Source organism: Bufo bufo, chromosome 11 (genome assembly GCF_905171765.1).
Source record: "Bufo bufo chromosome 11, aBufBuf1.1, whole genome shotgun sequence".
Lineage (NCBI taxonomy): Eukaryota > Metazoa > Chordata > Amphibia > Anura > Bufonidae > Bufo > Bufo bufo.
Window position 1 is genome coordinate 30975963 of NC_053399.1, and position 14709 is coordinate 30990671.

General features: G+C 46.5%; 2 protein-coding genes across 2 annotated transcripts in view; one reads left to right on the top strand and one right to left on the bottom strand.

Moving 5' to 3' along the window:
* The window catches only part of LOC120981723 (coiled-coil domain-containing protein 175-like), a 40779-nt gene extending 38830 nt beyond the window's left edge, over positions 1–1949 (top strand). Inside the window, exons 19-20 of the mRNA XM_040411381.1 lie at positions 696–843; positions 1834–1949. Coding sequence (XP_040267315.1) covers positions 696–843; positions 1834–1862 — 177 coding nt within the window. The 3' untranslated portion in view covers positions 1863–1949. The remainder of the gene's footprint in view (positions 1–695; positions 844–1833) is intronic.
* On the bottom strand, positions 1880–14688 carry LOC120981725 (JNK1/MAPK8 associated membrane protein). The gene is made up of 7 exons (XM_040411383.1): positions 14550–14688; positions 12560–12651; positions 8712–8866; positions 8422–8628; positions 8095–8276; positions 6092–6168; positions 1880–2882 (listed from the first exon to the last, which is right to left on the bottom strand). Exons 1-7 carry the CDS (start codon positions 14551–14553, stop codon positions 2664–2666), a joined length of 936 nt encoding a protein of 311 aa, XP_040267317.1. The 5' UTR covers positions 14554–14688; the 3' UTR covers positions 1880–2663.
* Between the last annotated feature and the right edge of the window lie 21 nt (positions 14689–14709).

A 14709-nucleotide genomic window follows, 5' to 3' on the forward strand; every position in this document is an offset into this window, starting at 1 on the left:
GTGCACGCATGTCATATATTTGCTGCGTCTTCCGACCATGCTATGCGATGGCAGCCTCCTTGCTGCTGTGGGCTTAAGGCTCCATTCACACGTCCGCAATGTGTTTTACGGAGACACGGATCCGCAAAACACGGAAAGCGGCAATGTGTGTTCCGCATTTTGCGGACCGCACATTGCCGACATAATAGAATATGCCTGTTCTTGTCCGCAATTGCGGAAAGGATGCGGACCCATTTTGCGGACGTGTGAATGGAGCCTAAGACTTATTTACGTCAAGAAAACTGGCGTGGGGAGAGGAAAATGTGGTGTGCTGCCGCACTACCCGCTCCCAGCCCATGGCATGTCCATTTTTCTCGCCACTTCTAAAAAGTGGCATGAAAGGGGAAATGTCACACATTTTACCATACAAATGGTGTGCAAAAAAAAATGTGTGACCTATTAATGCCACAAAAGTGGCATAAGTAGATGAGTAAATGTCCCCCATAGTTATGTTTACGAGTCCAGTGTATTCGTGAGCAGAACGCTCACCCCCACCTTTCCCATCCATCCTCGCCTTTGCTGCCGGTCACGCTGTGCAAACAAAGGATAGTGTTCTGTAGACCGTCTAAAATATCGCCAGTCATTAAAGAGTTAAAACTACCTGAAAATCTGCAATGAGCAATTAGATAGATTTGACAATAATGCTTCCAATGCAGGACTTTTCTGAGAGAGATCAAGAGATCCTGGATTCCATCGTGGAGCTTTTAAGAAAAATCAGCAACAGAGAGGAGAAAGTCGGATACCTGAATAGTATACTACACGAGAAATACATCGGACTTTCTTCTCTATTAGAAATCAAAACAGGTAAGAAATGTATAATGGTTTCTGAATCGGGAAGTGTTTATTAAGATACTCAACATACATTTATGTATTATAGGGCATCTGTCAGCAGATTTGTACCTATGACACTGGCTGACCCGTTACATGTGCGCTTGGCAGCTGAAGACATCTGTGTTGGTCCCATGTTCATATGTGTCCGCATTGCTGATAGAAATGATGTTTTAATATACCGTATGCAATGAGCCTCTAGGAGCAACGGGGGCATTGCCATTGCACCTAGACAGTCTGCCTTTAAGGGTTTTTCTAACAATCAAAACATAACCTATCCAAAGTATAGGTACGTGTCTGATTGCTTGGGCTTCTGTGTCCCCTGTTTGAATGGAGCAGTGGTAGAGCATGTGCACTTCACTTGAGCATGGAATGGCAACATGAATGCTTGACCATCTCGCCATTCATATGGGGGACACGCGACCCCTGTTCATTTGATTGATGGGGCCTTTGGCTAGGTGACAAGTTTTGAATCTGAGAAAAACCCTTTAAGGATCTACTATAGAAGGGGACAGCAACTCCTGGCACTCCAACTTCCAACTGTTGTGAAACTACAGCTCCCAATATGCACACTTGCTCAGATGTTCTCGGAAATCCCTTAGAAATGAATGACTCATGCTGGGAGTTGTAGTTTCACAATAAGGCCTCTTGCACACGACCGTATGTATTTTGCGGTCCGCAAAAAAATACGGATGACATCATAGAGCAGTACTATCCTTGTCTGTAATGCGGACAATAATAGGACATGTTCTATTTCTTTGCGTAACGGATATATACTGAATGCACACGGAGTAACTTTAGTTTTTTTTTGCAGACCCATTGAAATGAATGGTGAGGCTTTAATTATTTGTGAACCCCACAAAAACTGTTATTGAAGATATGGATACATAATATTTAGATAAAGGTAACAATCATACAGTTTATTTGCTTACAATTTTAATAAAAACAATTTTTTTTTTATTGCAGGAAAAAAGGCAACGATTACTTCCAACTGACTCAAGAACTACACCAATTCCTTGAAGCAGGTTTTATTTTTTAAAGGACATCAAATAAAACTGTATATTACAGAAATTCATGTATAAAAAAAAAAAAAAGACAAATAAAATCCCATTTACTTGCCTTCATACATATCCCCACAAAACAATTGAAAAATAAATAGAATCCATTTACAAAGGGTCAGAAGACACGATATGAAGGGACAGCCTCCGTTCATCGCTCCCGGAGAAGGCTGCGTGTTTATGAGGTTATTTTATTTCCTTCGCTCCTCTACTTGACAGCGCTGCAGGAGTTTATTAGACATCTACATTTTACTAAACAGAGTCCTCTAATCCACAGTGAAGTCCCAGCATGCGTTACTAGGCAGTACCTTGTCCTCATTAATACTTTAGGTGCCTTCACTATGATACTGGGGTGCAGCTTTGTTGGAGGATGGGAGGTTTCGCGGTTTATAGGACTAAAGCTTCAAGGTGAAGGAAAAGGTCTTTATAACGTCTGCACATATTGGAAGCAGCCAGTCCTGTCAATGAGAATGTGGCCCTTCATTGGATTTGAACTGATAGTAAGCAATGCAAAAAAAAAAACTGTGCGCAAAATAAATTCTCCATCCTGTGAAGCTAACGGGTAAAATTTATTGCCATTGGCTCCTTGGTAATCATAAGTTATGTTTAGATAAATAGTAGCTGACAAAATGGCTGTCTCCGTCGTACTGCCTTTGCACGTGTCCAGGAAATACCGCCATCCACCTGAAGCTCATGGCTTTCTCAGTTCAGTTCATTCTGCCAAGATGACCCCCCAAGTTAATGTCCACTACCTTCTTCCAGACGTATCCGTGATGGGTCTGTAAATTTGGCAGTAAGCAAGTAGAAGAGTGTAGGCCCCGGAACCAATGCTAGGAGAGGCAAGTCTCGTTCTAGTTTATCCATTCTAGAAATGGAGATAATCCCATAGGCATGAACTAGCCAGTGACTAACGAGAACAACCAGACGTTTCTTCCTCACCAGAAGATCCTTAAAAGTCTACAAAGAAAATAATAAAATGTAAGAAGACAATAAACGACAATAGTAAGAACCACAGATATAATTGGTGCCTATAGTTAAAGAGGTATTCCTGTCTCAAAGTGATGGCATACATCAGTTTATGATCTGTGGGTGTTGAACCTCTGGGACCCAGATTGATCATGAGAAAGAAGGGGCTGCAGAGCTGATCCAGCACCCTGGTCACCCACTGTGCGGGGAACTGTAGCACAGCTCCAAGTGAATGAGGCTGGCTGCAATTCCTTGCACAGCCAAGTGGCTGGAAGCATAATCAGCAGGTTATCAGAACTACGATCCCTCCATTCTCAGAACTGGTGGGGGTCCCAGAGGTCGGATCCCCACCGATCATATATGAATGGCGTATCATAGCGACATGCTGTTACTCTGCGTGATGGCAATAACTCTTTGATATGCTTGTGAACATGTAAGCAAAGCTAGACTTCTTTGTGCAGGCAGTACAGGTCATTAATATCTGATCGGTTGGGGTCCGACGCCCGGCACACCCACCCATCAGCTGTTTGATGAGGAGGCGGTGCTCTATGCGAGCGCTACTTTCTCTTCATTACACTGCCCGGCGGCGCTGTGTAACTACAAGTCTCTAATATACCAGGAGCAGGAAATTAAATTCCATGTTGTCCCACAAGTACTTTCCCAGAATACAGACTGCCATAAAACAGCCTCTCTCTGCCTTCTTTAGTATTGGAATGTCTATGCTTTTAAAAGAGACAGTCCTGATAACAATTATAATGAACTGATATTTATGCAGTTCTCTAATAAATAATTATAAATCATTAATAAAAACATACATATTAAGCCAAGACATAACGAAGCTACAGTTAGAGTACACCCAGCTATAGCCATGAAGCAATTAAAGTTTTTTTCCACAAAGAGCACATCCCATAAGGCCCCTTTCACACGGGCGAGTATTCCGCGCGGATTGAACGCATTGCACCCGCACTGAATCCTGACCCATTCATTTCTATAGGGCTGTGCACACGAGCGGTGATTTTCACGCATCACTTGTGCGTTGCGTGAAAATCGCAGCATGCTCCTCTTTGTGCGTTTTTCACGTAACACAGGCCCCATAGAAATGAATGGGGTTGCGTGAAAATCCCAAGCATCCGCAAGTGCGGATGCGGTGCGATTTTCACACACGGTTGCTAGGAGACGATCGGGATGGGGACCCGATCATTATTATTTTTTCTTATAACATGGTTATAAGGGAAAATAATAGCATTCTTCATACAGAATGCATAGTACAATAGCGCTGGAGGGGTTAAAAAAAATAAAATTAAACTCACCTTAATCCACTTGCTCGCGCAGCCCGGCTTCTCTTCCGTCTTCTTTTTTGCTGTGTGCAGGAAAAGGACCTGTGGTGACGTCACCACAGGTCCTTTTCCTGCACACAGCAAAAAAGAAGACAGAAGAGATGCCGGCTGCGCGAGCAAGTGGATTAAGGTGAGTTAAATTATTATTATTTTTTTAACCCCTCCAGCACTATTGTACTATGTATTCTGTATGAAGAATGCTATTATTTTCCCTTATAACCATGTTATAAGGGAAAATAATACAATCTACAGAACACAGATCCCAAGCCCGAACTTCTGTGAAGAAGTTCGGGTTTGGGTACCAAACATGCGCTATTTTTCTCACGCGAGTGCAAAACGCATTACAATGTTTTGCACTCGCGCGGAAAAATCGCGCATGTTCCCGCACCGCCCGTGTGAAAGAGGCCTAACACACAATAGGGGGTAAATAGCTGAGGAGCTCAGCCCTTAGACCCCGGCTATCAGACATCATGTGAACGGAGGTCCCGGATTCCCCAAGTGAATGGAATGGTAATGGGTATGTGTGACCACCACTACATTCACTTATATGGGACTGATGGAGACAAGCGATGTACTAGGCCAGGGATGGTGAACCTTTTAGACATATTGGGCCAGATTTATCATTCCTTTTGACAGCTCACTCCACTTTCACATATGGCTAAAGTCAGTTTTAGCCAAGTCAGATTTATGATCGGCTATTTAAGACTGTAATAAATGTGGTTTGACGGTAGCAGTTGATACGTCCGTAAGCAGCTTTACAAAAGTCGCATGTCTTTACGAAAAAGTTGCATGTTTTATTAAAAAGTCTCATAAGATAAGCATGGTCCTCACTGGAGTGAAATTGCGCATTTTTTTGCGACTTTTTAAATTGTCGCAATAGTAAATTTTTCTAGAGATTCATTTACATAAGAAAACACGCCCACTTTTAGAAAACTGGCGAGCATAGAGCAGAAAAAAGTCGCAAATTTTGGCGCAGATTTAGCAATTGCGCAAAAATCTGGCCCAGAGTGCCCAAACTGCAACCCAAAACCCACTTATTTATTGCAAAGTGCCAATATGGCTATTTACCCTGAATACAGAGGTTTTAGTTTAGAAAAAAACAACTCAACCATTAACATGGGCCGGACTGGGACTTAAAAGCAGCCCTGGCACACAAATCTCACCAGCCAACAAACATAAAATGGCTACACAGCGATTTGGGCCCCGATAATGACCTATGTATTATATGGATCTATATAAAGGGCATTACAATACTTAGCTCATCACCTCCTTACAATATATGTATCTGTATAATACATATCTCATCACCTCCTTACAACACCCATATACAGGGCAGTACATTTCACGGCTCATCATCTCCTTACATACATTCTCCAATGGAGGACCTCCATAATATGGAGTTCATTACCTACATCGACTCTGGGGTCCCAAACTGTATAGGGGATCTGACCATTCGGACCATCACTAATCACAAAAACAGGGGCTCCGAGTCCTCTGAATAAATGGAGTGATGGTCCAGCATGTGTAATGCCGCACTATTCATTCTCTATGGGATCTGTGATGTCTCAACTTAGCCTTGCTTGCTTCTTAATCTTCTAGACATAAATGTAGGTCTAGAGGTGAAAGAAGAAGATTGCTGTAATCTCAGTGATGGTCACAATGACTCTGCGCAAATATATCAGAAACCAATTTATGGTCTGATAACCGCGTACTCGACTGAATACTATTTATTGGCCATAGACCTAAGAAAAGGTAATGGTTAAACTAAAAGATAGGTAAGGATAATAAAACACGGTGTCTGCTATTATCTGCAGTGGTCTGTAATCATAGCCCAGTACGTGACACGTAAGCGTCCGTCCTTACCTCGATCTCTGATGCAGACATATACACTGCCAGCGTTATCAGCGATAACACCAGAATGATGTATGGGAAGGCATAATCTTCAAAAATGAAAAGAAAGAACACATTAGATGATAAATGATACAGAATTCCCCTTTATAGGTACGAAACGGGAGCAGAGGTGACCGAGACAAGTCTACACGAACAATGCTAAACTGTGCGACTCCTAATCCGTCTGGACGCATGAAGAACGCAATGTACGGTTCTCGGCTGCTAGACGCAATGCAGTGTATGAATACAGACACATACCGACAATGCAGAGGCCACCATACTACAGGACACCAAGCAGGACCGTTTGGGTGGCAGTGTTGCTCTCCTACAGTATTTTACCAATATACCTTTATGTGCTAATCAATCTTTTTTATAAATATGCTAATTAGGTGAAATGAGCCCAAGGGGCACTACTTATCAGGGCTGGAGCCCAGTGCATCCATCAGAACCGAGCCCCGTTCCTCCCCTCTTCTTGGTGACGTCATCATGAGTCTTGCACAGGCGCACATCTCCTTTGTGTGTTCACCTGCGCCGTCTGTTACATGCTTTGGGTAGCGGCTTCAATAACTGGACCTTATAATGCTAGCGCCTGCACAGTTCAGTTACTGAAGCTGCTGCCCGAAGGCGCAGGTGCACACATAAAGGAGATGTGCACTTGCGCAAGATTTCCAGCGGACTCCAGATGACATTGCCGAGGCTGGGAGGTGGAGACAAGAAGAAGAGGGGAGGAGCGGGGCTCCAGCATCGATCCGCACTGCCCCTTGCGCTCTTTTCGCCTAATTAATTTATAAAAACTTTTTTTTGGGGGGGGGGGGGGGGGGGGGGGGGGGGGGCTAGATAAAATTGATTAGCACATAAAGATATATTTGTAAAAGACTATAGGAGAGCTACTCTGCCATCCAACTGCTCCTGGCTGGTGACGCACTGCCTTTAATAGCCCACTGTAGAAAAGGACAGTACAGGTGACACAGGTTATAATGGTGGCTTCTGATGTAATCAGATCAAAGTGCAATAGGAAATAATGTGCCCTCCCGCTACCCATCCCCACGTGCGACCGATCTCCTGTGAGGAGTTATATGGAGTAGGGGCTGAGCATGGGCACTGGCATTTCATGCTTCTATAGGAGATATGCCAAGTGAGCATTCTCTGCCATCTCCATATCCCTCATAGAGTTGTACGGCTTTCAACCTCAATTATAATACATGCTTGTCAGAATACAAAATTAAAGGGGTTGGACACCTTTTTTTTTTTTTTTGCAAAGCCCTATCCCCCCCCCCAACCAGACCTGTAAAAAATACAAATAAAAGAAGCCTACTTACCTGTTCCCGGCTCCTTTGCTCCCCGTCCTCCGCTGCCTCACTCATATCGCCCTCTGTCAACACCTGCTTTGACACTGCAGCGGTGACCCGCTCCCCCTTGCATCAGGTCAGTTGGTCACATGACACAAGGGTGGCAGATCACCCACTGTGGACAGTGATTGGCTGCAGCAGCATCAAAGCGGGTGTTGATGCAAGGACGGAGAGTGAAGAAGCAAAGGCCCAACAGCGGAGAGCATGTAGGTATGCTTTCTTTTTGAAGGTCTGGGCAGGAGTGGGGTTTGCCAAAAACCCTCCAAAAGGTGGCCAGCCCCTTGAATTTAGTATTCTGACAAGTATGTGAAAAGCCGTGCAACCCTATGGGGGTTATGAAGATGGCAGAGGATGCCCACTTGACTCTTAGCATATCTCCTATAGAAGTGTATGAAGCGCCAGTGCCCATGCCAAGCCCCCACTCCATGCAACTCCTCACCGCAGTCTTCCTGGGGAGGAGGGATAAGGGTCCCCCATTCTGGTACCTGGTGGGGGCTCAGCTATCCGGTGTATACAGGTTACGATATATACTTTATATGCATTCTGCTGCCCCATCTATATATATTTTTTTTCAGTTGCTCCTATAATGTAGGTCTCATAATGACTATGTAAATTTGACTGACTTACACAGTAAACCACCTCCTACGGCCTGTATCACGGTTAGGATTGGGAAGAAATAAAGCGCTGCATAGATGCTCTTAAAGCGGTCCGACTTCCCCAAGCCGCAGGCGATCTTCTTTATTAAAAGAGGTCGGAGTAGCATCATCAGCATCAAGCTGAATGCATAGTAAATGAAGACGACTGTGTACCTGAAGAGGATAGCAGTATATTAATCAGAAAAGCAGTATGGGGTAGCAATAATGCGATTTACACTGCCTGGTGCTGCAGAGTGTGCGCCGCGCTGACATACACAGCTATGCTATACATTAGGACCCTGACACCAGAGAGACTTACAAGGGATAAACGGCCTCTTGCGTACAGTGCACAGTGTTCACGTAGTCCGGGCTGGGGTTATACAGCATCGTATACCAGTCAGAAAGCTTTTCCACTCCACAGGAGTGAATGTGTAGATATCCAACAGGTTCATTGACGAGTAATGTTATCAGCGCGGCCACAGTGCATTCAAACAAGGCCGTGATGTGCTGGAAGAGTGCGCTGGAACTGAAGAGCAGGCACGTCAATGAATGCATTAGAAAGTATGGACAGGTCCTATAGTTATTCCCAGAAAATAACACGGCTCTTACCTCTTTTTACCAGAATACCATTCAATGAAGAACCAGTGTAATATAAGGGGAAGCATGGCCATAAATCCTAAATACAGCCAGTCATACAGCTCGGGAGACCCGATACACTGGCGGCAGATGCTGTTCGAGTCGCTCCGCTGACCTCGAGGACATGCCTGAAAGACAAAGACACATAACTCAACTACGTTCTGTCTACTTTCCTTAAAATAGCAAAAACTTTTACAGTTTCCTGTAAGTAGTGCACTCTTTGGCCACAAGGTGGCACAAGTAGATCGATATTTCTATATATTTTTTTGTTATAGGGTTATCTGTCTTGTAAGTTTAATTTATTTAGTAATTTTCTTTATTATAAAAAAAAAAAAAAGGGCAGGATAAAATAAAATTACTCATACTAACCTCACCTTCCCCTGCTAGTTTCTACTATCTGGTCACTTTTGACACAGAAGTGTGACTACTCATACAAACAGGTAACTGCTGCAGCCAGTGCTTGCTGAGCAGTCACATTTCCTGTGCCTACAGTAGGGGTCAGCAACCTCCAGCTGTTGTGAAACCACAACTCCCAGCATGCTCCTTGCACTTCCATGGGAGTTCTGTAGTTTCACAACAGCTGGAATGCCGGCAGTTACTGAGCCCTGGTCTAGAGGAACCACAAAGAAGAGGCGGGAGGGGAACCTGGGGAGCGTCTGAACGTAGGCAGCGTGAGCTTAGGAAGACATAAAAAAAATCCATTCTAGCCCTATAAAAAAATTTACCAGAGCGACAACCTCTTTAATGGCCATCTGGCCATTAAATCTGTGGTATATCAGTATTTATAGGATAGGTGATCTCCAGCCCTTTGCTGCGCATACACTGCCATGCGACTTCAGGGCCAGGAGCGAGTACGTCTAGATTGCTTGGCCCTGTCAGTGAAAGTGGTGAAGGTGTGGCCTAGAAGAGAATGGGTGGAACCTCTGGGTGCAACGGCACTGCCCTCATTGCATCCAGGGGCTGATTTGCATTATAAAAAGGCTCATCTCTCACATTGGGGGCCACGTATAGAGATTGGGCCAAGAGCATTAGAATGTGGCGAGCAGTGCACATCTCCAAGATATCTGATGACCAATTCCGGGGGCCCTGTGGCTGACATACACAGTCTCCCAAACATACCTGTATGTCCGTTTGTTGAAATTCTGAGCCCTACAAAAAACATCTTTTGAATTATTTTCAAATTAGGGGCGGTGCCCTCTCCTAACAGCGCTCAGGGATTTGGTTCCTTATCTTCGCCTCCTTCTGGTCCTGATGTCATCGAACCACTGGTTGAAATCTCACGCAGGTGCACAGCTCAATTCTGTTCAGGCGCCTGCACAGTCAGTGCCCGTCTGTTTTTTTTCTTTTTTTTAAACCAAATTTTATTTATTTTGATTTATCAATCATCAGTTGCAGTTACATTATACATAATCCAATGTTTACAAAATCATATTGCATAGGTCCATTACAAAGGATTAACAAACAGAGCCCGCGACAACACAGTTCAAACTCCCCCCCTCCCCCCCACCCTAGCTTCAAGAAGATCGGGCACCTTTTCTCACTAACATACCTATAGCTTCCCAAAATTCTGTGACAATCGACACCTTATTGAGGCTCATAGAGGTCCTACTGTTCCAATGTACCTAAAGCACCTTTTAATTGCTCCAGTAAGTACCAGGATGTTTGTTTTAAAGGGTTCATTAGCGCTTTAATCTCAGTGGGTTCTAAAACATTAATAATAAAGCCCTTCCACCTGGCCATCAATCTTTGCAGTGCTTTATCTGTATTTTGCTCTGCCGAATAGAACTCTCTGTGTAAGCACCATTTTACCTGTATAATAACCTCTCCAATTGAGGGGGTAGTCTGTAGTAACCAGTTCTTGAGTATGCACCGTTTTGCCGCCAGGATACATACATGCGCAATCTGAGCTAACCTCGTGCCTTCGGGGTAATAGTGAAGCAAAATTAATCCTGGGGTTAATGTAATCGTAATGTGTAAAATATTCTATAGCCACTCTATGAAGGCCGTCCAAAACTCCACCACTATCTTAGGACAAGTCCACAATCCGTGGAATAAGTTGGAATTCTCCAGGTCACATTTTGGGCATTGTGTTATTTTTTTTGCCTGAATGGTCGACTGTGTTTTATAGAACCCATATATGGCCCAGTGTGCTATTTTAAACTGAGTTTCCCTCCAAACTTCACTGGGTGTCACCTTTCTCAGGTTTAGCCAACCCTTCAATATATCTTCATGCGTTCCTTGCCCATCGAGCTCTTTATCGCATGCCCTAAACGGTTGTAGGGGAGAGTTTTCCTGTCGAGCACCATGCAGTCTACCTTGTAGGTCTGATACCCATCTGTTTGTAGAGGCATCAACAGGTTCAGTACACTGCCAGAGCAAGAATCCAACCGATGGCTCAATGACATCGGAAGCACAGGGAGGCAGAGGGGAGGGGGGGCGACCACAGGGAGGCAGAGAAAATGTACCGAGGGGGGGAGGGGACCACAGGGAGGCAGAGAAAATGTACCGAGGGGAGTGGGGGGGGGGGGGGGGGGACCACAGGGAGGCAGAGAGAATGTACCGAGGGGAGCGGGGAGGAGGGGACCACAGGGAGGCAGAGAAAATGTACCGAGGGGAGGAGGGGACCACAGAGAGGCAGAGAAAATGTACCGAGGGGAGGGGGGGGGGGGGGGGGGGGACCACAGGGAGGCAGAGAAAATGTACCGAGGGGAGTGGGGGGGGGGGACCACAGGGAGGCAGAGAGAATGTACCGAGGGGAGTGGGCGGGGGGGGGACCACAGGGAGGCAGAGAGAATGTACCGAGGGGAGTGGGGGGGGGGGGGGACCACAGGGAGGCAGAGAAAATGTACCGAGGGGAGCGGGGAGGAGGGGACCACAGGGAGGCAGAGAGAATGTACCGAGGGGAGCGGGGAGGAGGGGACCACAGGGAGGCAGAGAAAATGTACCGGGGGGGGGGGGGGGGGGGGGGCCACAGGGGGGGGGAGAAAATGTACCGAGGGGAGCGGGGAGGAGGGGACCACAGGGAGGCAGAGAAAATGTACCGAGGGGAGGAGGGGACCACAGGGAGGCAGAGAAAATGTACCGAGGGGAGCGGGGGGGGGACGGGGACCACAGGGAGGCAGAGAAAATGTACCGAGGGGAGTGGGGGGGGGGACCACAGGGAGGCAGAGAAAATGTACCGAGGGGAGCGGGGAGGAGGGGACCACAGGGAGGCAGAGAAAATGTACCGAGGGGAGCGGGGAGGAGGGGACCACAGGGAGGCAGAGAAAATGTACCGAGGGGAGCGGGGGGGGGGGGGGACCCCAGGGAGGCAGAGAAAATGTACCGGGGGGGGGGGCGACCACAGGGAGGCAGAGAAAATGTACCGAGGGGAGGGGGGGACCATAGGGAGGCAGAGAAAATGGGCCGAGGGGACCACAGCGAGGCAGCCAAAATGTACCGAGGGGAGGGGGGGGGGGGGTGACCACAGGGAGGCAGGCAAAATGTACAGAGGGGAGGGGGGACACCACAGGGAGGCAGAGAAAATGGGCCGAGCGATAAGGGCCGCCCCTAGGCCTCTTTTCGACTTATCTGCATATGAATCAAAAGACTTTTTCGGGGCTCCGATTATAACAAACGGACATAACGGGATATTTGGGAGACTGTGTATGTCTACTACAGGGCACCAGAACAGTTTAATTTGTGAACTGACGGACTGACAGACTCCCTTTAAGAGCTGAATGAAATCTCTTTCCCCTTTTATGTCGGGATGGATCTATGGGTGCAATCCGCGCCCAGAACACTGGACGGATAGAAATGTATATGACGTAGATATCACTCACCCCACATTCTCCAAAGGTTTCATTCGACCCATTTGAGTAAAGAACAGTTTTTCCACAGTAAAGGCCAAAGCATGCTTTTTCTGTATCCACAGCTGAAAAGTAGACACAACATTGTCAGGAATCCCTATATACCAGTGTCAGTCGGCTGCAAAAGGTATGTTACATTGTACGGGCTCCATCCTCCATAGACATAACTATCGTTTTGTGCTTCCAGCTTCTATGTGGACCAAGGTGTATCTATGGTAACCGACAGCAAACCCTGCGTCGTGTGACCCTGCATACATACCATGATCTACTTCCCCCCCACTTCTTGTTACCTACTGAATATATGATAGCAAGATGTGGGGAACAGAGTCTGTTACCATGGAGACACAGATGTGCACAGCAGCTGTAAACAGGATTAGGAAAAATCAAGGACAAAGTTGCAGCTGAAGAGGCATGGCGGCCCCTTACCACCTAGTTATTTTGGGGTCGGGGGGGGTTACACTATGAATACGCAGACGTTTTTTTGAAATTAGACTTACATTTTAACCAACAAATATGAGGCCCCGAGAGAAAGAAAGGGTAACTTTTACTTTGGAGTCCATTGAATGAAGATTGATTGGACTATTTGTCCCGACTGAGGAGCATTTACACTAAGGGCTCATGAACACGAACGTGTGTCTCGGAGGGCATAGGGTTGTGTGCATGAGCCCTTAAAGTTCCTCTACACGGGAAGGAAGTGTTCCTTCCTGACAATCTGCTGCTTCCTAGTGTAGGAGACCGGAGTATTCACATGCAGCGATCTCCTCCGGTGACGCTAACGCCGTCGCTCTTCCCCATACGGACTCCTTGTTTTCCAGCAGCAGATTGTGTTTACACGGCATGATCTGCTCTCGGGAAACAAGGATTTTTGTGTTCGCACAAACTATCGGAGCTTTTCGCTCGTTCATCAGGTAATCGGCGGTACATTTACACCTCCAAATCATCGGCCAGTGCAAACCCTCCTTAAAGAATAAGGGAAAGATCCGCACCTGGTTTTGGCTCAAAATCACTGACCGAACACTGACTATGTGCAAGCGGCCTTAGTCCCATTTGGACAGTTATGGCACATCAATAGGTGTAGGTCCCACCTCTGGGACCCGCTTCTATCTGAAAAACAGGGACCCACTGCTGATAGGACGCCGCACAGCCTTTCCCAATCCCCGCTATGGGACTTCGGAAAAGAGCCGGGTGCTGGCACTTTCCATAGCAATGAATGAAGAGGTGGCCGCACATGCGCAGCAAACATCTGCTTTTGCTGGGAGAAGCTGCAGCCAGTGATAGAAGAGCTCCTCTATGATGTGAATATGGCCGCTATCTACACGAGACATCCTCATTGACACGATTTCATCCTGACCAACACGTCATCACGCCAGTGTCTAAAGCAGGTATAAGTGCAGGGCATCAGCAGAGGACCAGAGCAGAATTTTGAGGGTAAATACATTATTTTTTTCCGATTTAGAGGGGGTTTCTATACTATACAACACCCACTTAAATGGCTTGTCCAGAATAGGAAAACCAGAAACAGCACCATACCTGTCCAGAGGTCGTATGCGGTATTGCGGCTCATCCCTATTCATGTCAATGAGGCTGAGCTGCAATACCAACCATATCCTGTGGACATGGGTGGCGCTGTTTCCAAAAGAAGGCGACATGTTTTTCTAATCCTGGTCAACCAGAGAGACCAGTACAGAAGTCAGATTCCAGTTTTCAGAGTGGGTCAGAGAATGAAGGGTGGAATCTGATTGGTTGCTATGGGCAACCACCCTATTTTCCTATAGGGCAGAGAAGGGGGTGGGGGATTGTAACCAGATTATAGGGAGGACTGCTCCCTGGTGTGTAGAGAAGGAGGCTGATGGGATGTGGATGCTGAGCCCTTCTACAATGACATGACGTGTATACTGACAGAAGGACCTGGGGGTCACTTACAGTCCCCTTCCTTACAAGAAGCAGAATAGTAATGACTTACCCATCAGGATCCAGGGTCGGGGAGCTCCAGCCTGCAAACATAACCAACACTTCCGGGTCTGGCTCTGCGGATGTCGTGACGTCACTCTTGCGTCGTTTGCAGGGATCCTGAGAAATGTAAAGGCGCGGCCGCCATCTTTGCTGTGGGCAATGTTTCCCTA

Coding starts and splice junctions, on each gene's coding strand:
- LOC120981725 (XM_040411383.1), bottom strand. Junction 8,277..8,421: donor CAAGAGGCCGTTTATCCCTT/GTAAGTCTCTCT, acceptor TATCCTCTTCAG/GTACACAGTCGTCTTCATTT. Junction 6,169..8,094: donor CGTAGGAGGTGGTTTACTGT/GTAAGTCAGTCA, acceptor TCATTTTTGAAG/ATTATGCCTTCCCATACATC.